This window comes from Pristis pectinata, chromosome 3, assembly GCF_009764475.1.
Source record: "Pristis pectinata isolate sPriPec2 chromosome 3, sPriPec2.1.pri, whole genome shotgun sequence".
Lineage (NCBI taxonomy): Eukaryota > Metazoa > Chordata > Chondrichthyes > Rhinopristiformes > Pristidae > Pristis > Pristis pectinata.
The window spans coordinates 129697252-129722561 of record NC_067407.1 but is presented as its reverse complement, the minus strand read 5'-3'; the positions used below and the strand labels follow the sequence as shown (position 1 = coordinate 129722561).

Below are 25310 nucleotides of genomic sequence, written 5' to 3'. Positions count from 1 at the left end.
GTCACATGTACATCTAAACACACAGTGAAATGCATCTTTTTGCATTACTCAGAATGTGCTGGGGGCAGCCCGCAAGTGTCGCCACTCTTCCGGCGCCAACATAGCGTGCCCAAAACTTCCTAACCCTTACATCTTTGGAATGTGGGAGGAAACCGGAATGCCCGGAGGAAACCCATGCAGACACAGGGAGGGCGTACAAACCCCTTACAGACAGCAGCCGGAATTGAACCTGGGTCGCTGGCGCTGTAATAGCGTTACACTAACAGCTACACTACCGTGCCGGCATACATATAACGTGGTTGTGTGTGTGGCATGTGGATATTCAGCTTTGACATGGTCCTCTTCAGTAATTTCATGCATTCCACGTTGGGTGGCTTTCACTGCTGCTAATTCCATTGCCAATCCTGTTGATTAGTACCACTGTATAAATGTGCCTAGCACTTCAATGCAATGTTATTGTTAAAAATTTTGTGGCTTAAGGATGAAAATTTGCAGCACAGTTATATTCCAAGGGCTGCAGGACTTCAGTGGTTATGTGGCTGGACTAGTAATTCAGGGAGCTGATGATCCAGAGATAGAAATTCAAATCCCACTACTGCTGGTAGGGAATTTCAACTCAGTTAATTGATAATCTCAGAATTAAAAAGCTAGAGTAAGTAATTATGAACCATATTATTACAAAGCCCAATCTGATCAGATTTGGGTTTCCTGATGGGATTTAAAATATGTATTGCTGGAAGAGCTCAGTGGGTCAAGCAGCATCTGTGGAGGAAAAGGGATGTTTCTTGTTTTGTAGTTATTTTTTGTTCTGTATTCACTGGAGTTTAGAAGACTGAGTGGGGATCTCAGAGAAACCAACAAAATTCTAACAGGACCAGAGAAATAGATGCAGAGAGGATGTTTCTAATGACGAGTCCAGAATTTGGAGTCACAACCTCGAGATATAGGGTAGACCATTTAGAACCAAGATCAGAAGGAAAGGTCTTCACCCCAGAGGGTGCTGAACCAGTGAAATTCTCTACCACACAAGGCAGTGGAAGCCAAGTTATTAAATATTTTCAAGGAGGTTGAAAATATATTTCTTAATACTAAAGGGATCAAGGGAAGTGGGCAGCAACAAGTACTGAAGTGGATGATCAGCCACCATCACATTGAATAGTGAAGCAGATCCATGGACTCTCATGACCTACTCCTGCTCCTATTTTCAATGTGAATGGGAACACTCAATTGGTGAAAGGACTATTAACTGAAAACACTGGGTTGGTGAATAGATATTCACTAAATTAACTTATTTCATAGCTTCACACAGCACAGAAACAGGCCCTTTGGCCCATCATGTCCATGCTGACCATGAAGTCCTAATTAGGAGGAGGCCATTTGACCCATCAGGTCCATGCCCATTCCCATTAAAGTAGTGTTATCAGTCCTGCTCCCCCCTCTTATTTCCCCTGTAACCCTACCCATCAACTCCCCTTTTGTTTTTTGTTTGCCAATTACGTGCACCAGATGGTAGTTTATTTACTAGGTGGTAGTCAATTAGGAGATGGTAGTCAATTAACCTCACCGGCAGACTTTTGGGATTTGGGAGGAATCCAGAGCACACAACAGACACCTACAACGTGACAGGGAGAACATACAAACTCTACAGAGGCAGCACCCAAGGTCAGGATCAAGCCCAGGTCCTCAGAGAAGTGAGACAACAACACTAATTGCTGTGCCACTGTGCTGCGCATGAGAACACGGGATTGGGAATAGGTTTCAATTTAGAACAAGAGTCATTAGCAGGACACTGGATTGGTGAATGGGTTATTAATTCAGAACAATTGATTGGGGAATGGGTTACTAATTCAGAACACTGGATTGGTGAATGATTATTATCTGGTCACCTCACTCTCAGAAGGATGTCGAGGTTTAAGAGAGGGTGCAGAGGAGGTTTACTAGGATGCTGCCTGGATTAGAGGGCATGTGCTGTCAGGAGAAGCTGGATGAACTTGGGCTCTTTTCTCTGGAGCGGTGGAGGCTGAAGGGTGATCTGCTGGAAATGTATAAGGGGCATAGATAGAGTGGACAAGCAATATCTTTTTCCCATTATTGAGTGATCTAATACCAGAGGGCATGCATTTAAGGTGAGAGGGGGTAGGTTCAGAACAGATGTGAGGGGTATATTTTTTTTTACTGAGAGAGTGGTAGATGCCTGGAATGTGTTGCCTGATAGGGTGGTGGAGGCAAATTCAATGGGGGCTTTTGAGGGGCTTGGATGGGCACATGAATGAGAGGAAAATGGAGGGATATGGGCATTCTGTAGGTAGGAGGGATTAGCTATGTCGGCACAGCACTGTGGGCCGAAGGGCCTGTTCTGTGCTGTACCGTTCTATGTTGTTTAACATTGGCTTGGGGTACAGATTAAGCAATGAGAGTACTGGATTGGGAATGAATTTTTAGGTAAGGGATTTTCAGGGAGGGATATGGTCAATGTGTGAGGAAGAGGGATTAGATTAATTAGGAGTCATTTGTTTAATTAGTTTGGCACAACATCGTGGACTGAAGGACCTGTCCTGTGCTGTACTGTTCTATACCTATATGTAAGAGTACTGGATTGGCAACCAGTCATTAGCTGAAAACATTGGTTGAGAAATGACTTATTAAATAGGAATTTTGGATTGGTGAATAGATTATTAACTGAGAACAGGGGATTGGAGTCTGGTTTATTAACCAAACGCACTGCGTTGATGAATGACATTAACTAAACACTTGGTAAGGAATTGAGTTATTAACTGTGAGCTCTTGATTGAAGAATGGGTTATTGACTGAGTACTTTTGATTGGGGAATGGGTTAATAACTGGGTTGTGGATTGGTAAAGGAGGTCATTAACCAAGACTTCTCTTGTACTACTTTACAGGTACCTCTGACTGGGTTGGGAATGACTATATGAAAAACACGGGGGTGAGCCTGGTCATTGAGCACAGACGGAGCAGATGGCTGAAGGACACGACATCAATTCACGAGGAACTACAAGCGGTGTTTGAGAGAGACTGGAATTCCAAATATGCCCAAAGTTTAGAAATAAATACCTTTCTAGAATGCTTGAACCTTAAAAAATATCAACACACTGCATCTTAATTTAGCCTGGAGGAAGTGATACCAGTTTATTTGAGGTAGGGGCAGTGGAGCAGAAGGTGTGCAGGAGGTAGATGGGGGGGAAGATAGAATCCAGGAGTACAAGATTTTTTGACTTGAGAATTGGGTTAAGGAGAAACATTTTATCTAATCTACTTCCAAATTGACTGAAGTAATTACGTATGGTAAAAATCCGGCATTTTGGTGGTTCTGGACTGGCAGGTTTTCTGGACTATTGGATGTTATTGCTATTAATACAACAGCACACTTACAATTCATTTATTTAGACATATCAGGGTATTATAGTACATCTTCCAGTGAACCTGATAAGTTTAAAGGGAGTGTTGGAACAGGGGCCCCAGTGAGTTTCAGGGGAACTTGGTCCACGGTGAGTTTTAGGGAAGCTTGGGAATTGGGGTCCCGATGAGTTTCAGCAGAGTCAGGAAACACCACCTGTGAGCCTGATTCCAAACCAATGGGATTTTTGAATCATCAAATAACAGATTATCAGGGCTTTACTGTAATAATATAAACTTTCAGTGGTCGTACAATGGTCTGGATAACCTCTCCATGTAACCAGAGAGCAGTGACTTAGCTACGTGGGTTTAAAATGGTATAAATTAAATGAGTTGAAACCTTATCGAACAATTGACATAAGGCATTCCCATTTTTATAACTGGGGCACTTGTTTTCATCAGATTTAAGTCTGTGTAATTAACATTACACTGCACAATTACAACCCAAATGGAGCCAATCTGAAGCTCTCTGGATATGATTATTTGTGAATAGACTCTCCATCTATACAGATGTCTCCATCTATTTTTTTCTCTCTGTTTTCTCTACTGACATTTCTGGTCGTGATGTAATACTTGCAGCTGATTCTCCTCTACTGGGCTGGCTACTAAATAGAATAATGCTCCAATTACTATCCACTGCACAGATTAGCAGCTCCAGTTACAACCCGAGTAGAACAGCTCTCCAACAAATACCTGCTAAATAGAATAGCAATCCTATTGTTATAACTGCTTATAGAACACAACATCACCCCATTTCCAATGCATTCAAGTTTGTAGCATAAGTGAATCTGTACTTCAGCACTTATTTCATTCACATTTCATTTTATTGCATTCAATTCTGGTTGCCCCATTATGGGAAGGATGTGGAGGCTTTGGAGAGGGTGCAGAAGAGGTTTACAAGGATGCTGCCTGGATTAGAGGGTATGTACTGTAAGGAAAGGTTGGACAAACCTGAGTTGTTTTCTGTGCAGAGGCTGAGGGGAGAATTGATAGAGGTTTATAAGATTATGAGAGGCATAGATATGAGTAGCCAGCTGGTATCTTTTTCCCAGGGTCAAAATGTCTAATACTAGAGGGCATGCATTTACGGTGAGAGGGGGTAGGTTTTTTTTACACTGGTGCAGGGCAGGTTTTTTTACACAGAGAGTGGTGGGTGCCTGGAATGCACTGCTGGGGTGGGAGTGAAGGCAAATATGATAGAGGTGTTCAAGAGGCTCTTAGATAGGCACGTGAATGTGCAGAGAAGGGAGGGATATGGACATTGTGTAGGCAGAAGGGATTAGTTTAGTTAAGTATTTAATTACTAGTTTAATCAGTTTGGCACAACATCATGGGTCGAAGGGCCTGTTCTATGTTCTTATTTGGACTGGATTGTCAGAGACACCGTCAGTACTATAGCTAGGATCGAAGGCCAGAAGGCCATCCAAATGTAATAAGGGAACTTATTTGACCCTTTTATCAAGACACATTGTAAGCACAAAAGACATGAAGCTTTTACTGTATCTAGCCCACCCCTCGCATCAGAGGGGCCACTTCCAGGTATTTGGCTCACGATCTATTACTCCACCTGCTCCCGAGCTCCTCCACCACTATTGACTCTCTGGCCAACTGGTGTCCGTACAGCTGACAGGTATCACTGCTTCCTTTTCTCCCTTGTGCTTCGATAAATGCAAACAATGGCTGTTAGTAAACAGGATTATCATGACAGCCAGAGCACCTTTGGAAATAGTAGCTAGACAGTGCAGCATGGTAGAAATTAGGACCTAGCTGTGTAGGGTCTTCTCCCAGGTAATGTGTTGATGAATTCTGAGATCATGATCAATAGATGCTGCACCCTAGGTAGGTCCTAAGTTTCATATGAATATTTTGGGGGAGTTGACAGCACCTTTGATGCCTCCAGTTCACCCAGTTCCAAGCACAAATGCGGAGAGTCACCACGCTTGTACAGTCAGTGATTAGGAAGGCAAATGGGATGTTGGTCTTTGTGGAATAGGGGATGGAGTATAAAAGTAACAATACCGTGTAACCACTGTACAGGGCATTGGTGAGACCACACCAGGAGTAGGCAGTCAGCTTTGGTCTCCTGATTCAAGGAAGGATGTGCTTGCTTTGGAGCCAGTGCAGAGAAGATTCACTGGTTTGATTCCTGGGATGAATGGGTTGATGTATGAAGAAATGTGATCTTATTGAAAGATATAAGATTCCGAGGGAACTTGACAGAGTGGATGCGAGAGGATGTTTTCCCTGGTGGGGGTATCTAAAAATAGGAGAAACATTCAGAATTAGGGGTCACCTATAGCAGATGGAAATAAGGACGATTTTTTTCTCCCAGAATGTTGTGAATCTTTGGAATTCTCTACCTGAGAGGGTGCTGGAGGTTAAGTCAATGAATATATTCGAGAAATGTTCGGTGTAAAGGAGGGGTAAAGGTTTATGGGGAAATAGGCAGGAATGCAGAGCTGAGGCCAATTTCCGATCAGCCCTAACATTGTGGAGTGACAGAGGAAGCTCAAGGAGCTGTGACCTACTCCTGCTTCTATTTCTAACGAGGACACAAGAGACGGCAGATGCTGTAATCTGGAGCAAAAAAACAAACTGCTGGAGGAAACTCAGCGGGTCGAGCAGCATCTGTGGAGGCAAAGGGATGGCTGACGTTTCGGGTCGAGACCCTGCATTGGGACTAACATTCTATCCTTTGCCTCCATGGATGCGGCTCAACCCACTGAGTTCCTTCAGCAGTTTGTTTTTTTGCCCTTATTTCTAACGAGTTGCCTTAAACCTAACCCGAATGTGACGACAGTTTTAAACCATGAACCATAAATATTGTGTGTCTGCAACCAACTGATGATCCCCAAAAAAAATTGAAACATTATTTTTGCTGGATGCAAGCAGCATATGGCTTGAATTTCTTGGTTTTTATTTATGGTTCTGTTCAGGGATGTTTAGTTGTTACAAAATTGGGAAAGTTTGAGTCACAGAACAATTTTTAGTCAGATGCATCAACTTTCAGTTTGTATAGTAAATCACAACAAAATTGCTAATGACTAATTAAAAGGGAACTATTCATGCCTACCCGTGTTTTTACTAATCGTTTTTCTCCCTTTGGCTACCCTGTCCTGTCACTGGCCAGTGCAGTTCATTAAATGTTCATTGTTGGTCAGTATCCACGCACAATGTCCATACTTTAAAAACTACATTCTGAAAGCAAAATGCATGGTTGATGTTACCAAATATATTGCCAACATAGAGTTCTACTAATGTAAAAAAAATAAAAATTGATATTTTTAAGTATGTTTTCAGAGGTTTTTTTGGTTATTATTGGTAAAAAAAGAAAACCAAAAGATTCAAGCCTTAAGCATCTAAATACTTACGTGAAAAATCCTCTGTTGAACGTTCTCTCTCTTCTGGCTCCAATTCCTGCTTTTGCTATTTTAGAAACAGCCATTTGTTAGGCTGCATTGAAGACAAGAACCTTAGAATCGTTACGATGCAGAAGGTGGGCACTGTGCTGGCTCCTGGAGGAGGAACCTTCTCAGTCCCTTTCCCTTTCTGTTTCCCTGTAGCCCTACAAATTATTCTCTCTTGTGTCCATCCAATTCCATTTCGAAAACACCGATTCTGTTTCCACTCTCCTTACATGCAGTGAATTCCACTACTGAGGGGGAAAAAGTTTCTCCTTACATCCCTTTGCATAGCTTGCCTGGAAATTTCAGTCTGTGTTCCCTGTAGCTCCATCTGCTAACAGCAACAGCTTCCTTCTTTGTCCCCTTTTCTAAACTAGTCCTGAAAACCAGAGCAGTGCCAGTCAATTTCCAAAAGGGGGTCCTAAACCCACTCTGGACCCATGATAACTTGTTCAAGGCACTAACACCTACATCAGGCGGTCTCCAAGGAAGCCTGAGATATCACCCAGCATGTCATGGGGTCCTGTATATTTCAGGTGGTCTTGGACTGCGGCATTGGTCCCTGTTGCCGCCCTTGGTGTCTCATTCTCTAGGACAACCTATGGACCAATTCCTACCCTCAAAAGTGTGCCAACAACCTCCCACCACCCCTCCCCCTCCTCCACCCATCTCCCCACAGCTTTCATAAATTGAAGATTACCTCCAGAATACTTCTATGACCATCCCAAGTTGAACATCGTATGGCCACTAAAAATATTATCCATCTTCCATTGATTAAACTTATCGCATTATCACAAGGGAAAGGTTGAATAGATTAGGACTTTACTCCCTGGAGCACAGAAGAATGTCTGTACTGTAGAAATATACAAAATTATGAGGGGTATAGATAGGGTGAATGCATGCAGGCTTTTTCCCCTAAGGTTGGGTGAGGCTAGAACTAGAGGTCATAAGTTTAGGATGAAATATTTAAGGGGAACCTGAGGGGAAACTTCTTCACTCAGAGGGTGGTGCGAGTGTGGAACGAGCTGCCAGCAGAAGTGGTGGATGCGGGTTCAATTGTAACATTTAAGAGAAGTTTGGATAGGCACATGGATGGGAGGGGTTTGGAGGGATATGGTCTGGGTGCAGGTAGATGGGACTAGGCAGAAGATCAGGTAGTATAGACTAGATGAGCTGAAGGGCCTGTTTCTGTGCTGTAGTACTCCATGACTCTGTTACATAGTAGTGGCTGTGCATTACCCTCCGCTTAAAAAATTGGTTTCCAATTAAATCAGTGGAATCAAATTTTGGAACCAGAGTGCAATGCACGTCCACTACAATATATTGCAGTGAGAATGAACTTCTCCCATTTTCTTCATGTCTCTTTCTGCATACTCCTTGCAACCCACACTTCCACCCAGCTCAGTATCACCAGAAAACTCGAATGCATTACACATGGTGCCCTCATCAAAGTCATTGATGTAACTTGTGAACAACTGGAGGCTCCAGTACCATTTCCCTCCCACACCCCTCCAATCACAGCCTCCCAAAGAAAAATGGCCCATTTATTCTGACTCTCTCTGTTAAATAGTTCTCAATCTGCCCCAGTATATTATTCCTTTAAAATGTTTCTAACTTTGTTTAATAGGACCTTATATGCCACTTGATAACAGCCTTCTAAAAGTCCAAATACACCACATTAACCTGTTCCCCCTTATCTAATTCTACTACAACCTCAAAAACTCCCAAGAGATTTGTCAACGTGATCTTTCTTTAAGAAATTCATGGTGACTCTTCCCATCCTCATTATTATTTTCCAAACACCTGTTTTCACTTCCTTAATAACATATTCCAGCATTTTTCCTACCAGTGATGTCAGACTAACTGGTCTATGGTTCCCTGTTGTTTTTTTTGCTCCTTATTAAGTCATTACATGAGCTACCTTCCAATCTGATGGGACTGTTGTGGAACCTATGGAAGATGATGATCACTGCACCCACCATCTCCACAGCTTGGCCAGTATTCTCTGAATTTTCTACTGCTATTTGATGCATTTGAGGTTTGTCCTTTCTAGCAATTTTTACTAGAAAATTGTTGTGATAAGAAACCTATAAAGCAGTGTTTGCATTCAGCATTTCAATTGTCCAATTAAGTATAAGGAGCTGCACTATTACGGTGCACATTGTGCACTGTCCCAAAAAACATTGTCTCCTTTCAGCACCTTAACTGAATGTCATAATTTCAATTTAGTTGTTCTCTGATGTCAATCAACATTCTTGTTAGTACAGTGGGTCCATTAGATGCCGGTAATTGAAAGAGTTAGACTTTAGTTAATTACCCCATTGCATTGGGGTCAGGTTACTGGTATTAGGGTTAATGCCCATTTGAAGTTCCTCTCTGCAATATATTTTATACAGATTACAATAATAAGTGTGTACACAGATAAGTAGAGGCAAACACAAAATTGTTGCCAAAAACAGAGTCACTTTTTAGGGAACTTGAAATTGGCTGTCCAGTTGATCTGATTCACTTTATCTGTAAGTATTGGTATATCACATAAGATTACAGCAGAGACACCTGCAAGTTAGAATCTCCTCCTGTTCTCACTTCACCCTATTAACAATGCCTTTCTCCATCTGTACATATCTGCCTTATCCTTAATGCATCAATGCTACTTGCTCCAACTAATCCTGGCAACACCAAAGTGTTCCCCCATTTAATACTCCATTTGGTCTTCTTTTCCGTTGATGTCAAAGCCAGGGAAAATAGAGCAGGGTGTATAATGGATGGCTTATGTCAAGCACCAGAGGTAGAATTACCCAAAGTCAGTTTGTACTTTACTTAATTATCTTAACAGACTTTGTAAAGTGCTCCAAGACCGATGTCTCCAGCACAACCTTTTACTCTCCTCAAGAGACTATCAACTGATCAGATAAAAGCAATCTTGCTGAGGGGACTATTAAGGATTGTCACTATTGTAACCATGATGAATGTCAACAGTATCAGAGTACATTTTATTGGTCAATGCAGACACTTTCATAAGCCAGAGGTTTGAAATAAAAAGCTGAAAAATACTGTAGAAGCAAAGATCAATTTAGGAATGCAGTTTTCATTATTCTGCACTTTGCTTTTAGCCAAGTCAATTAACCCAAAAAGCAGAACCCATTTAATATTCATATACAACATCTCAATCAGGTCTCAAGTTACCGAAATTCACTGCATGAGAATACTGCATGAAATCCCTGGACAGGGTTAAATGAAGAGCTGTATTTCCTGCATGTATTGCTAGTTTTGTATTCACAGGGCATGCGGTATTGCAGTTATAGCCAATAAACAGTGGGAAAAGGGTCCAACCTTTTCAACACTGAAAAGTAATAGGGTTACTTATGCACTGAGCAAAATACCTCACAGTGAAACAGTAGCAACTTATTTAAAGTAGTAGTATTTAAATATTACCTTTAACATTACAAAACACTCCAATGCATTTATGGGACTGTTGCAAAAAAATTGATACCCAAACATATTATAGGATATAAGGACAGGGGACCAAAGTCTTGGTTAAAATTAAAAGGTTTGAGGAGAGTCTTAAAGGAGAGAAAGCTTTAGGAAGGACTTCCAGAGCATAGGGCTTGAAGCCAGCGATGGAGAAATGAAAATGAGGCATTTGCAAAAAGTCAGAAATAGAACTGCAGAATAAGTGCTCAGAATGGCTCCCACTGTTCATACCCAATGTTCTGCTGATTGCTGGAGTCAGTGAAATTACTGGCTTGTACCCTAATTGCTGGAGTTAAGGTGAAATACCCTGTCACCAGGTATGTCGGACTGTTGCAGATGTTACATTTTTTATGCTTGAAAGCATGTATTAACAGGAATAATTAAAAGAAAATAAAAAATAAAGTGAGTAACTCCTGGATAGTAGTCTAATGAAATGCAACATGCTTACAATTGCTTCTGAATCCAGAACAACGTGTTTTATCTCGAAATCACAATGGCAAGATGATCTTTTGAAACATAACTTCTTTGGAGAGGATGTGTTCAGTATGATTTGGATCAGGGATTTTTTTCAAAGGCAGCAGTCTCCATCAAGGGTCCCAAAAAGCTTTGTGATCTCTGGAGCCCTTTGTTCTGATATTCTCAAAGCAAAATACAGCAGTATCTGACAAAAACAGAAAATGCTAGAAATGGTCGGCAAGGGATTCGCGTGGATTGTTTGTTGATCTTTCGGCTTTGATTTCTCTGCTGGTTTGCCATCTTTCATAAACTCTCGATCACATATAGTGTAGCTACTCATTTCTTAGCCCGTGCTAAAAATATTCACCTGCTGATGTATCCATATGAACCTGCATAGGTAACAGGTAGAAGAGATAACAATTATTATCAGGGAGATGAGAGCACTTAGATAGATGGCCTGAGATTTAGCAGATGGGTTTTGAAGTGAGCACTGCACAAGCAGGTAATAGCATCTTGTATAACATCAGCTGATGTTGTTAAAATAAAGATTGGGTATTGTTCATTGATCATGCAGTGAAAGTAGCTCATCAGTGTGAAGCGATTAGCGGTAGGAGAAATCAGGCTTTCTAATTCATTGGATTGCAAGCCGCATTGTACCCTTTGGTGTTGAGGTCAGTGTTCGAGAGCATGAAATGCACCTATTGGTTACTGGCGAGAGAGAGAGAGAGAGATTCAGAAAATGTTTGCCAACATGTGTCCAGATGGTAAGCCATGTGGAAAGGCCCCGCTACAACAGATCTGCTGCAGATTGCACTGGACTGGATTAGCAGGAAAGGAAACTGATGAAAGACATGACATATGCCTTGAAAAATATAATTGAAATGGAAATAAGTAAATTACTTGGGCAGTGATCATAAGATGAGAGGACACAGTGCAAATTTCAGAAGGTTCAGATTAATTGACCAGATGGTGACTACATAGGGGGAACTCCCAGAGACAGTGGGAGGCTTGGAATCAAATGGCAACTTTTAAAAGGAGCTGAACCTGAGGAATTTGGTGCTAAGGAGATATTCATGGCATGGTCACCTTTTTTGTTAAGAGTTGGGAGAAAGGAGTGACTTTTCCTGAAAGCAGGAGTCAACAGGACGAGATGGAGTGGGCCTTCTAATTAGTCTTTATCACTCTTAATTTTCCTGTGCGACTTATGTTAATTGTTACCTAACCTATATCAGTGCCGATTTATTATCACTGTGAGGATTTGCCTTTTCTGATCTTGTTTCTACAAAGTATTATTTCTCATTTATATACAATGAACACTATTTACCACGTACCTGCCCATTCTCCATCTTGTCAGCAGCCCTCTACAGGTCTTCTCCTTAAGCTGCATAATTTTCCTATTGTAATGTTAGAGAATATTGGAATTGGTTTAATATTGTCACTTGTACCAAGGTACAGTGAAAAACTTGTCTTGCATATGGTTCATACAAATCAATTCATTACACAATTCATCACAGTGCATTGAGGTGGAACATCAATAACAGTACCATGCCCCCTCTCCAAATCACTTATATCCACAGAAAGTTTGAAAGAATCCAATGGATATCCTTCTGGTTGTGTGTATTCCCAGTTCATATTCAACTTTATAACATCTCTCATTTGGTGGTGTGGTGTCAGAGTTACTGAGGAACTTACAGGTTTATAGTTAAGCTTCCTTTCACTGGTCTAGTTGCTGGCTTCCTCATCAGTCATACAGTATATACTGTAAATGACTTGGATGAGAATGTAGGGAGTATGATTAATAAGTTTGCTGACAACACAAAAATTGGTGGAGCTGTAGATAGTAAAGAAGTTTAACTAAGAATACAGAGTGACATAGATCAGCTGGAAAGTTGGGCAGAGTAGTGACAGATGGAATTTAATCCGGACAAGTGTTGAGTTTGGGACGTTAGACACTGGCAGCACATAAAAAGTAAATGGTAGAGATCTTAGAAGTGTTGATATACAGAGAGACCTTATGGTGCATGTTCATAGGTCCCTGAAAATGGCGACACAGGTGGATAGGGTAGTGAAGAAGACATTTGGCATATTTCCCTTCACAGTCCAAGGCATTGAGTATAAGAATCAGGACATCATATTGCAGCTGTAAAAAACATTGGTGAGGCTGCACCTGGAGTATTGTGTACAATTCTGGTCAGGAAGGATGAGATAGTGATAGAGAGCATGCAGAAGAGATTCACCAGGATGTTGTCTGAGTTTGTTTTCACTAGAGTGTAGGAGGCTAAGGGGTGACCATACAGAGGTTTATAAGATTATGAGCTGCATAGATGGGGTAGATAGAATCTTTTTCCTAGGGCAGGGGAGTTTAAAACTAGAGGGCATAGGTTTAAGCTGGGAGGGATGAAATTTAAAGGAGCTCTGATGGCAAGATTTTTACATGGAAGGTGGTAGGTATGTGGACTCACCTGCCGGAAGAGGTGGTAGAGGCAAGTACAATTACAATGTTTAAAAAGGATTTGGACCTGTTCCTGTGCTGTACTGTTCTAAAACATGAGATGGTAGCATTGGAGGCAATCCAAAGGGGATTCACCAGGCTGATTCCTGGGATAAGAGGCTGTTCTATTAAGAAAGGATGGACAGTTTGGGTCTGTACTCCTTGTAGTTTAGAAGAATGAGGGGTGACCTTATTCAAATCTATAAGATACTAAGGGGGCTTAACAGGGTAGATGTTGAGATGTTTTCACTAGTGGGAGAGTCACAAAAAAAGGGACGTAGCCACTAAATAAGGGGCAGGTCATTTAAAACTGAGGCACGTAGAAATGTCTTCTCGGGCAGTGAACCTCTGGGATTCTCTGCCCCTGAGGGTAGTGGAGGCTGAATCATTAGAGATATTTAAGGTGGAGATTTGAAAGATGAAGGAATTGAGGGTCATGGGGATCTGGCACAGAAGAGGAGTTGAGGCCAGTATAGATCAGCCACAATCATATTGAATGGTGGGGCAGGCTTGAGGGGCTTGAAGGACCTGGTGGCTTCCTTGTGTTCTTGTGGAGTGATCGTCGAGGTGGGAGTGGGGAAGGATGATCCAGCGGGGATCCTCGCAAAATGCTTAGAGCTTATTCTTGTCATAAAGAGTACCTTGTTTATCCAGAACTAATGGGTAACGGTTCAATCTATGGCCATACATCTGGAACTAAGAGTACCTGAACCTCAGTAGTCGAACTGCAGTATGCAGACGATGCCTGCCATCTACATGTGCTCAGATGTGGAGCTCCCAGCCTTTGAAGATGAAAAACAAGATGATGCTGGAGGAACTCAGCAGGCCAGGCAGCATCCATGGAGAAAAGCAGGTGGCCAACACTTTGGATCAGGACCCTTCTTCAGGACTGAAGATAGGAAAGGGGGAAGCCCAATATATAGGAGGGAAAAGCAGAGCTGTGATAGGTGGATAAAAGAGGGGTGACGGGGTGGGCACAGGGTGGTGATAGGTAGATGCGGGTAAGAGATAGTGATAGGCAGGTGTGGGGGAGGAGGGGAGAGCAGATCCACCGGGGGATGTGTCAAAGGTAAGGAGGAAAAAAGGGGGGGTGGAAAAAAGAGAGATGGGTTAGGAAAGGGAAGAAAAGAAGAGGCACGGTTGTGGGGGGTTACTTAAAGTAGGAGAATTCAATGTTCATGCTGTTAGGCTGCAAGGTTCCAAGACGGAAAATGAGGTGCTGTTCCTCCAGTTTGCACTTGGAATTCTCCTGGCAGTGGAGGAGGCCGAGGACTGACATATCAGTGATAGTGTGGGAGGGGGAGTTGAAGTGACTGGCAACAGGGTGATGCAGATCACGGTTACAAACAGAGCGCAGGTGTTCTGCCAAACGGTCACCTGGTCTGCATTTTGTCTCACCAATGTTTCTGCAGTATAACTGCTCCAAGCCATTGTTGGCTTGTTCACTGAAGTACGTGAGAGAATGGTCTGATGCTGAACATCTCGAGACAAAGGTCTTCTACCAACCTGCCCCCACTGCACCACACCGCCCTCCGACAGAAAAGGTTCATGGCGAAGCCCTGGACAATGTGAACCACTTCCCATATCTCAGGAGCCACCATTCAGTAAAGGCAGGCATGATCCCAGATCCAAAGGACGTACAGACTGTGTTGGTTAATTGGCCACTGTAAATAGCCCATAATGGAAGGGGTGGAGGGGTGGTAGAATCTAGGGGAGTTGATGGGAATGTGGGGAGAATTTAAAAAAGGGGTTGGTGCAAGTGGGTTCTTGATGGTTGGCAGGGACTCAGGGAGTCAATGCACTTGTGCTGCATGACTCTGTGACTGACTGTCGCCACCAGGCGGTGATTGACGGAATTGTACGTACACTCCGTCCAGAGGAAAAGCTGGTGGCGAGAACTTATCTCTGCTGTGTCAGAGTCAACTAAAGGAAAGTTTGTTTATCCCTATTTTCTTTTTCATAACAAATTGCCAGTGTTGCCTCTTGGACTCACACCCTCAGACACAACACATTCTTCCAATTCTTGCAACATGGAGTTGGATCTTTTTTACTGTTTAAATATATTTAAAGATGAGCACTAATTTTTTTTACACTGCTTATCATTGATACGTGGAGGGTATAGAGATGTTTCGGAAAAGAGTACAGGAATTAATGAAGCAGTGATACCCCGTTATACTAAAATTACTGTTTAAATATATTTAAAGATGAGCACTAATTTTTTTTACACTGCTTATCATTGATATGTGGAGGGTATAGAGATGTTTCGGAAAAGAGTACAGGAATTAATGAAGCAGTGATACCCCGTTATACTAAAATGGCATAATGTATGGGCAAGCTGTAAGTTGAGGCTGCAAGTGGTTTCAAGATCTACAAAATATGACTAAAATTACATGCACAGAATCTGCTTTATATCCAGAGAATTGTAGAACACTCTGAGATTCATAGAGTTATACAGCATGGGAAAAGGCCCCTCGGCCCAACTCGTCCATGCTGACCAAGATGCCTATCTATGCTAATCCCATTTGCCCATGTTTGGCCCATTTCCCTCTAAACTCTTCCTCTCCATGTACCTGTCCAAACATCTTTTAAATGTTGTAATTGTACCTGCCTCTACCAGCTCCTCTGGCAGCTCATTCCACACACCCACCACCCTCTGTGTGAAAAGGGTGCTCCTTAGGTCCCCTTTAAATCTTTCCCCTCTCACCTTAAACCTATGCCTGCTAGTTTTGGACCCCTTACCCTGGGAAAAAATGTGACTAACTACCTTATCTATGCCCCCCATATAATAAACCTCTAAGGTCACCCCTCAGCCTCCTTCATTCCAGGGGAAGCAGTCTCAGCCTATCCAATTGTTCCTTATAACTCCAGCCCTCCAGTCCAGGCAATGTTCCTGTGAATCATTTCTGCACCCTCTCTAGTTTAATCACATCTTTCCTGTAGCGTGGCCACCAAAACTGCCCATAATACTCCAAGTGTGACCCAACAACTATTTATATAACTGTAGCATGACGTCCCAACTCCTGGACTCAATGCCTCAGCCGATGAAGGCAAGCATATTATGTGCCTTCCTCACCACTCTGTCGACCTGTGAGACTTTCAGAGAACTATCTCCTTTTACCCCAAGGTCTCACTGTTCGATAACACTCCTCCAGGGCCCTGCCATTCCCTGTGTATGTCCTGGCCTGGTTTTATTTCCCAAAGTCCATCGCTTCACACGTGTCCGAGTTAAGTTCCATCAGCCATTCCTTTGCCCACCTTCTCAGTCGAGCTAGACCCTGTTGTAACCTTAGACAATGTTCTTCACTGTCCACTGTACCACCAGTTTTGCTGTCATCTGCAGACTTACTAATCATTCCACCTAAATTCTTTTCCAAATCATTAATATATGACGAACAGTAAAGGGCCCAGCACCAATCACTGGTTATAGATCTCCAGTCTGAAGAACAACCCTCCGCTACCACCCTTTGCCTCCTACCACCAAGCCAATTTTGCATCTAATTTGCTATCTCGCCCTGGATCCCATGTATTCTAACCTTCTGGACCAGCCTACCATTCAGGACTTTGTCAAAGGCCTTGCTAAAGCCCACGTAGACAATGTCCGCCACCCTGCCTTCATCAATCCTCTTCACCAGCTCTTCAAAGAACTCAGTCAAGTTTGTGAGACGTGATCTCCCACACACAAAGCCATGCTGACTATCCTTAATCAATCCTTGCCTTTCCAAACACAAATAAATCCTGTCCCTCAGAGTAGCTTCCAGTAACTTTCCCACCCCTGATGTAAGGCTCACTGGCCCATAGTCCCCCGGCTTGTCCTTGCGACCCTTCTTAAATAAATAACATTAGCTATCCTCCAGTCTTCTAGTACCTCACCTGTAGCGAACAAAGGTACAAAAATCACTGCCAGGGACCCAACAAATCTCACTTCCCTCAACTTCCTAGGACACACCTGATCAGGCCCTGGGGACTTAAGTACTTCAAGACTGTCAGCACCTCCTCTTTCATAATGTTGTTATGCTTCAGGATATCATAGTTCTCACCCCTGATCTCATGAGCCTCCATCACCTTCTCCACAGTAAATACAGACAAGAAGTATTCATAAAGACCTTGCCCATCTCCCATGGCTCCACACATAGATGACCACACTGATCCTTTTGGAATCCTACTCTCTCCTAATTTACCCTTTTGCTCTTAATATATACAGAATACTTGATTCTTCTTTAGGTTATCTGACAGGGATATCTCATGGCCCCTCTTTGCTTCCCTAATTTCCTTCTTAAGGGCACTCATACATCCATTATACTCCTCTCCTGGGTGTGTGTGTGTGTGTGTGTGTGTGTGTGTGTGTGTGTGTGTGTGTGTGTGTGTGTGTGTGTGTGTGTGTGTGTGTGTGTGTGTGGATATGTGGGTATGGGTGTGTGTGGATATGGGTGTGTGGGTATGTATGTGTGAATGTGTGGGTGTGTGTTGGTATGGGTGTGCGGGTTTGGGTGTGTGTGGGTGTGTGTATGCGAGTGTGTGTGTAGGTATGTGTGTGTAGGTTTGGGTGTGTGTTTAGGTGTGTGTAGATGTGTGGGGGGATGTGGGTGTGTGGATGTGTGTGAGTGTGTGGGTGTGTGGGTGTGGGGGGGTGTGTGTAGGGGTGGCTGTGGGTGCGGGTGTATCTGTAGGTGTGTGTGGGTATGTGTGGGCATGTGGGTGTGTGTTTGTGGGTGTGTGAATGCATGTGTGTGGGAGTACGTGTGTGGCTGTGTGTGGGTATGGATGTGTGTATGGGTATGTGTAGGTGTGTGTGTATGGGTGTATGTGGGTATGGGTGTGGGTGTGTTTGTGGATGTGTGTGGTTGTGTGTGTGGTATGGGTATATGTGTGTGTTTGTGCGTGTGTGTGGGTGTGTGTGGGGGATGTGGGTGTGTGTGGATGTGTGTGTGTGGGGGGTGTGTGTGTGAGTGTGGGTGTATGTGTTTGTGGGATTGTGTGTGTGGGGGTGGGGGTGTGGGAGTGTGTCTGTGTGTGTGGGTGTGGTTGTGTGGGTATGAGTGTGTGTTTGGGCATGTGTGGGTGTGTCTGTAGGTGTGTGTGTGTATGGGTATGGGTGTGTTTTGGTGTGTGTGGGGATGTGGGTGTGTGTGGATGTGTGTGGGGGTGTGTGTGTGTACGTTGTGTATGTGTGTGTGTGTCTGTGGACAAGGAGCAGAATTTGAGACTGAGGGTTAACATTTTTCCACAGTAAGGGAGTATTGCACCATCTAGTGGCCAACTTCAAGGTGGCCCCAGCACTGACTGTGGTTGATGTCTTGGGCCAACATTGTTGGGGAAAAGGTGAACACACATGATACAAGGGAAAATGGTGTAGCTTTTGAACGTAAATAAGATGGAGCAACCAGAAGGAATATTCTGCCTTTCAGGTGCTCTGCTAAATACATTGGGAACATAAAATAAAAACAAAAAATGCTGGAAATCATCAGCAAGTCAGGTGGCATCTGTAGAAAGAGAAACAGAGTTAAGGTTGAAAACCCTTCAACAGAACTATTTTGTCGAAAGGTCTTTGTCCTGAAGCATTAACTCTGTTTTTCTTTCCACAGATGCCGCCTGACTTGCTGACTATTTCCAGATTTTTTTGCTTTCATTTCATATTTCCAGCATTTGCAGATTTTTGACTGTTGTTTATTTTGGGAGAGCAAGGCAGGCAATAGCAGAACAGCAGTCCGCTTTGCACCCTGACTGACCTTCCACTGCATGGCATCTGACGAGTGGGTGTGGCTGGGACTGACGTGTTGTCCAACGTCGTTCACTCGTGTGTGAGTTGGGCGACTGATGATGTCACTAATAATTTCAGCATCTGCCCAGAAGGAAAGCAGAAAGTTTCTGGGCAGTGGCACCCGTGGGGGTGGGCAGCCTGTGCAACACTCACTCACACTAGCTCACACAGAGAAGCACTCACATACATTTACTCTGATTCATAGGAACCAATTCACTCACGCTCACTGAATCACTCACAGACTAAGTCAATTACCCACTCACACCCTGGGGGTTATGATAACATAGTGGTTAAGTTATTACACTGCCAATTAGCGTTCAGAACCATTGTACCATGGACAGGAGTTTGAATCCCACCAAGGCAGCTGGGTGACTTAAATTAAAACAATTAATTAAGTCTGGAATCAGTGATGGCATGAAGGAAGTGTAATGTCATAAAAGCTGAGGGAGAGAGAGAGGGAGAGAGAGAGAGAGAGAGAACTACAGCACAGAAACAGGCCCTTCGGCCCATCTAGTCCATGCTGACCTGATCTCCTGCCTAGTCCCATCTACCTGCACATGGACCATATCCCTCCAAACCCCTCCCATCCATGCACCTATCCAAACCGCTGTTAAATGTTACAATTGAACCCACATCTACCACTTCCACTGGCAGTTCGTTCCACACTCGCACCACCCTCTGAGTGAAGAGGTTCCCCCTCAGATTCCCCCCAAATATTTCACCTTTCACACTAAACCCAATGTCCTCTAGTTCCAGTCTCACCCAACCTGAGGGGAAAAAGCCTGCATGCATTCACCCAATCTATACCCCTCATAATTTTGTATACCTCTATAAGATCTCCCCTCATTCTCCTGCACCAAGGGAATAAAGTCCTAAGCTATTCAACCTTTCCTTGTAACTCAGGTCCTCAAGTCCCAGCAACATCCATGTAAATTTTCTCTGCATTCTTTCAAGCTTATTGATATCTTTCCTGTAGATAGACCAGAACTGCACACAATACTCTAATTTCAGCCTTACCAACGTCTTGTACAACTTCAACATCCCAACTCCTGTACTCAATGCCCCGATTTATGAAGGCCAATGTGCCAAAAGCTTTCTTGGGGAGAGCGTGGAAGAGAGAGCCCCAGAAATTTGGGAGGAGTGTGGGAGAGAGGGCCTGCGATTCCCCTAAGTAGTCTGGGGGAATTGCAGGAGAGAGAGCGAAGCAGGGAGTTTGAGGGGGGGAACTGGGAGAGAGGGGACCAGGGAATTTGGGGAAAGTGCGGTGGAGGAACCCGTGGAGGGATAGTGGGAGAGATGGGGTGGAGTGTGTGGGTGCGGAGCAGGGAGAGGGAGGCTGTTGAGTGGGGGGGGGGGGGGGGGGGGGAGCATGATCTGCAGACCAGTTACTGCACATCCTGTCTCTGCCCTGGTTACTGTAAACCCCACATGCTAGAACATAGCAGGTACAGCAAAGGAACAGGCCCTTCAGCCCATCATGTCTGCGCCAGCCTTGATGCTAATTTAACCAATCCCATCTGCCTGCACATGGTCTGTATCCCTCCATTCCCTGCCTGTTCAGGTGATTTTCATGCCATCCATACGGATCATTTCATCACATCAGTGCATTGAGGTAGTACAAGGGAAAACAATAACAGAATGCAGAATAAAGTGTCACAGCTACAGAGAAAGTGCAGTGCAGGCAGACAATAAGATGCAAGGTTATATCGAGGTAGATTGTGAGGTCAAGAGTCCATCTTATCATACTAGGGGACCATTCAATAGTCTTATAACAGCGACATAGAAGCTGTCCTTGAGCCTGGTGGTACGTGCTTTCAGACTTTTGTATCTTCTGCCTGATAGGAGAGGGGAGAAGAGAGAGTGTCCGGGGTGGGTGGGTTCTTTGATTATACTGGCTGCTTTACCGAGGCAGCAAGAAGTGTAGACAGAGTCCATTGGAAGGGAGGCTGGTTTCCGTGATGTGCTAAGCAGGTCCTGATGAAGGGTCTCGACCTGATACGTCAGCTGTCCATTTCCCTCCATAGATGCTGCCCAACCCGCTGAGTTCCTCCAGCATTTGGGTATTGCTCCAGATTTCCAACATCTGCAACCTCTTGTGTCTCCAAATGCTGAAAGTAGTTTACTGGTCAAGCAGCGTATGCGGAGAGAGAAACAGGGTTAACATTTCAGCTCAAGGACCTTTCCTGCGCACCACCCTGCCTGACCTGCTGGTACTTGCAGCGGTCTCTTTAATCTCAACATTCTAGCATCTGCGGTATTTTGCTCTTCGGTTTCTGGTCCTGAGTGTTCAGAACACATGACGCAGTACAAAAATCACCAGAGGATGTTTTTGTACTGAACAAGAGAGGGCCTCTGTCTGTGCTTAGTGGAAGTCTTCAAAGTCTTTCCCAACCTAGGGGAATTCCAAACTGCTCTGAGGCACCGAATAACCTTTCAAAATGTGGTTACTTCTGTAGGAAACACCAACTAATTTTTCCCACAACAAGCCCCCACAGATTGCAATATGAAAGTGAACAGGAGATCTTTTTGTAATGAGAAACATTGATACAGAGTAGAGCTGTTTAAAAAAAATACTGTCATCAGACCTTTACGTGTGTGTGAGAGAACAGGTAGGGCCTCATTCTAACAGGGAAAACTTCCCACAACATTACATTCCTCAGTACGGCCAGGGAAGGTCAGCACAATCACATGCTTGAGTCTCAGGAGTGGAACTTGAACCCACTTCTGCTTCAGAGTGCTACACACTGAGCCACGTGGAGGTAGCAGAGAGAGGGTGAACAAGATTGCCTGGGACTTCTCCCAAACTCATGACAGTGTCACTCCTTGTAGTTTCTGATCCTGTCCTTATTCACGCACCCTCAGCTGACTCAGCATAATATCTCACTGTAAAGCCATGTACTGCAGGGCCACATTTCAAGGACTCTTACTGCTGATGTTGTAATACTTAGTCTTTCCCTACATTGCGACATCTGGTGAACATCTTTACCAGTAAAAGCTGTTGGCAAATCAACAGATTTGCCAAACGCATGTGCTGGGAATATATATCACAAATGCAGTGACACAGCCCATTTCCTGGCCCACACTGTCCATTTTAGACTGTTACAAAGCTTCATCTTTACCTATCCTTTCGCAAGATAACTTAGCCAAGTGTAAAGTGAGTATCCCAGGAACTGTCTCTCACACCCTGGACCCCTGCAACCAACACGTTGGATCATTCAATCATAAGCACATAACAATATCTGTCCAGTAACAGTGACACTCAATGGATTGGGACATAGTATAATGTCTTGTGTTAGGATAAAGTCCCTACCCAGTGAATCTGTGGTGTTAATTAATCCTGAACTTTGGATGACAGTTCACTCTTGTGATCTGTAGAGGCAAAATAAAATCAAGAAAGGAGATAGAGAGCTTAGTGATATGGTGTCATGACAACAACCTTTCCCGCAATGCCAGCAAAACAAAAGAGCTGGTCATTGACTTCAGGAAAGTGGGTGGTGTACATGCACCCGTCTAAATCAATGGTGCTGAGGTCGAGAGGGTTGAGAGCTTCAAGTTACCAGGAGTGAACATCACTAATAGCCTGTCCTGGTCCAACCATGAAGATGTCACAGCCAAGAAAACTCAGCAGCGCCTCAGGAGGCTAAAGCAATTTGCCATGTCCCCTTTGACACTCACCAACTTTTATCAATGCACCATAGAAAGCATCATATCTGGATGCATCACGACTTGGTATGGCAACTGCTCTGTCCAGGACTGCAAGAATCTGCAGAGAGTTGTGGACACAGCCCAGAGCATCACGGAAACCAGCCTCCCCTCCATGGACTCTGTCTATACCTCTCGCTGCCTTGGTGGTGCAGCCAGCATAATCAAAGACCCCACCCACATGGGTCATTCTCTCTTCTCTCTTCTCCCATCGAGCAGAAGAAACAGGACCCTGAGGGCACATACCGCCAGGCTCAAGGACAGCTTCTATCCCACTGTGATATGATTATTGAATGGTTCCCTTATACGATGAGATGGACTCTGATTTCACAATCTACCTTGTTATGACCTTGCACCTTATTGTCTACCTGCAATGCAGTTCCCTGTAGCTGTGACACCTTACTCTGTGCTGTTATTGCTTTTACCTGTACTACCCCAATGCACTCTGTACTAACTCAATGTAACTACACTGTGTAATGAATTGATCTGTACGAACGGTATGCAAGACAAGTTCTTCACTGTACCTCAGTACAAGTGACAATAATAAACCAACACCAATACCAAAGTCTGGAGTAATAGAGAGGAGCTTTATTGTGCAGTGCTGATTAATGAGAACAAGCCAGGAAGTCTCTGAGACTGTTCTGCCCAAGCACAGTTTCCCTCTGTTTATATACTTTTAATGTACACACACAATCAAGCAAAACAGGTATCTTTTGTTTACTCAGTCATTTCCCCAGGTCTTTGCACCAGAGGTGTTAATTTAATCAATGTCTCTGCTCCTCCTCCTTGATCAGATCAATCTGTCCTGCCCTCATCTCATCCTGCCTCTAGTATTACCAGGTTAGTGGTAATCAGATTAATTTTACAATACTTCATCAGATATTCCACAATGGTTTTCAGAGACAATTCAGATTTAATTAGCAGAGGTTCTTGTGAGTATCCCTTTCTTTCCCAGCACAATCTGCTCCAAGATGCAGCTATACCCAAGGACAAATAGCAATCGCTTGTTTCCACCCTTGACCCTTGGGTCTAACTATTAGGTTTGTTAATTCAACTTCTCCTTATTTCCTTCTAAGATCACTACCAGTGATCTGCTAATGAGCCAAGGTCACCACACTATAGGAAGGATGTGATTGCACTGGGGAGAGTGCAGAGGAGATTCACCAGCATGTTGCCTAGACTGGGGGATTTCAGTTATGGGGAGAGATTGAATAGTCTGGGCTTGCTTTCCAAAGGTGGCTGAGGGGTGACCTGTTAAAGGTTTATAAGATTATAAGAGGCATAGATAGGGTAGATAGAATATTTTCCCATGGTGGGGGTATCAAAAACAGGAGGGCATAGGTTTACGGTGAGAGGAAAGAGTTTTAAAGGATATTTGAGAGGAAAAGCTTTTACACAGAGAGCGGTTGATATCTGGAATGCACTGTCAGAGGAAGTAGTGGAATCAGATACAATTACTATGTTTAAGAGGTGTAACAGATATTCAGCCCCAACAGCAATGATTGATAAGGCACAAAGAGAAGTTGTACAAGCTGACATTTACCTTCATTGATTCAGTTAAAAACAAACATGCAAGTCATACAAAACTAAATATCTATGCGCACACCCACTAGGTTTCTCTGACCCTCCCTGAGCAGTCAAAGAATAGAAATGGTAATACCCAGGAATGGGAATTCACGCCGGCCCGGCGTTCCTCTTGATCCTGATGTAATCTCCATGTTTCTGACATGGGGTCATCCACTTCTGCGATGGTTGGTCTCCAGAGTTTTTGCTGTTTCTACTCCCAAAACCTTCCATTCTTATCTTCGTTCTTATCAGATTGAACTGTTGTGTTCCAATTTCATTGGCTCTGGCTATCTGGCTAACCTGGGTCAGCCTCTCACTGGATCTGGCCCAAGGCTACAAGCAATATTACTTTATTACTCTTCCACCAGACTTGTGCCTCAGGTCACTTTCTTTGTTCTCCCTGAGTCAGGCCAGTTCAGACCAGTTTAGCCAGGTCAGCCAAATACAGGGCTGAGGCTACTTCAGGTCACAGGCTGTTCTTTCCATAAGCCTGCCATGTCTACCTAACCAAATAAACTTCTTATTTGGATTGGCAGGCATGGTAGTGTGGCGGTTAGCGTAAGGTTATTACAGTGCCAGCGACCCAGTTCAATTCCGGCCACTGTCTGTAAGGAGTTTGTGCGTTCTCCCCATAACTGTGTGAGCTTCCTCTGGGTGCTCTGGTTTCTTCCCACGTTCCAAAGACATACGGGTTAGGAAGTTGTGGGCATGCTATGTTGGCGCCAGAAGTGTAGCAATACTTGCGGGCAGCCCCCAAAACACTCTACTCAAAAGATGCATTTCACTGTGTGTTTCGAAGTACATGTGACTCATAAGATAATTTATCTTAAATGGTCTTTGGTTTAGCAGATTATCAGTAGGGACTTCATTGTGTCCACTTTCAATTGCTCTGGTCAAACCATCCCTGAGCAAGAAACAGTTCACAAAATGGTGACCTGACCACAAGAACAGACTCACAAAATGGCAGCCTCCATACCTTTGACCATGTGGCAAGAACAAGGACATTTGGTTTGTCTGCTTCCACTGCCCTTGATTCATTCCAGTT

At 43.8% G+C, this 25310-nt stretch overlaps 1 protein-coding gene and 1 long non-coding RNA gene across 3 annotated transcripts in view; one reads left to right on the top strand and one right to left on the bottom strand.

Moving 5' to 3' along the window:
- Positions 1–6611, top strand: part of LOC127568436 (inactive phospholipase D5-like) — an 88766-nt gene extending 82155 nt beyond the window's left edge. Inside the window, exon 10 of one of the 2 annotated variants that reach the window (XM_052012161.1) lies at positions 2901–6611. In XM_052012161.1, the coding sequence (XP_051868121.1) occupies positions 2901–3121 (221 nt within the window). In that variant the 3' untranslated portion in view covers positions 3122–6611. The remainder of the gene's footprint in view (positions 1–2900) is intronic. The other variant, XM_052012163.1, reaches the window with a different exon arrangement.
- A 3173-nt stretch (positions 6612–9784) lies between these two features.
- Positions 9785–24522, bottom strand: LOC127568439 (uncharacterized). Its single transcript, XR_007956008.1, has 3 exons — positions 24360–24522; positions 12080–12142; positions 9785–11137 (listed from the first exon to the last, which is right to left on the bottom strand). It is a non-coding gene; the product is annotated as an uncharacterized LOC127568439 (long non-coding RNA).
- Between the last annotated feature and the right edge of the window lie 788 nt (positions 24523–25310).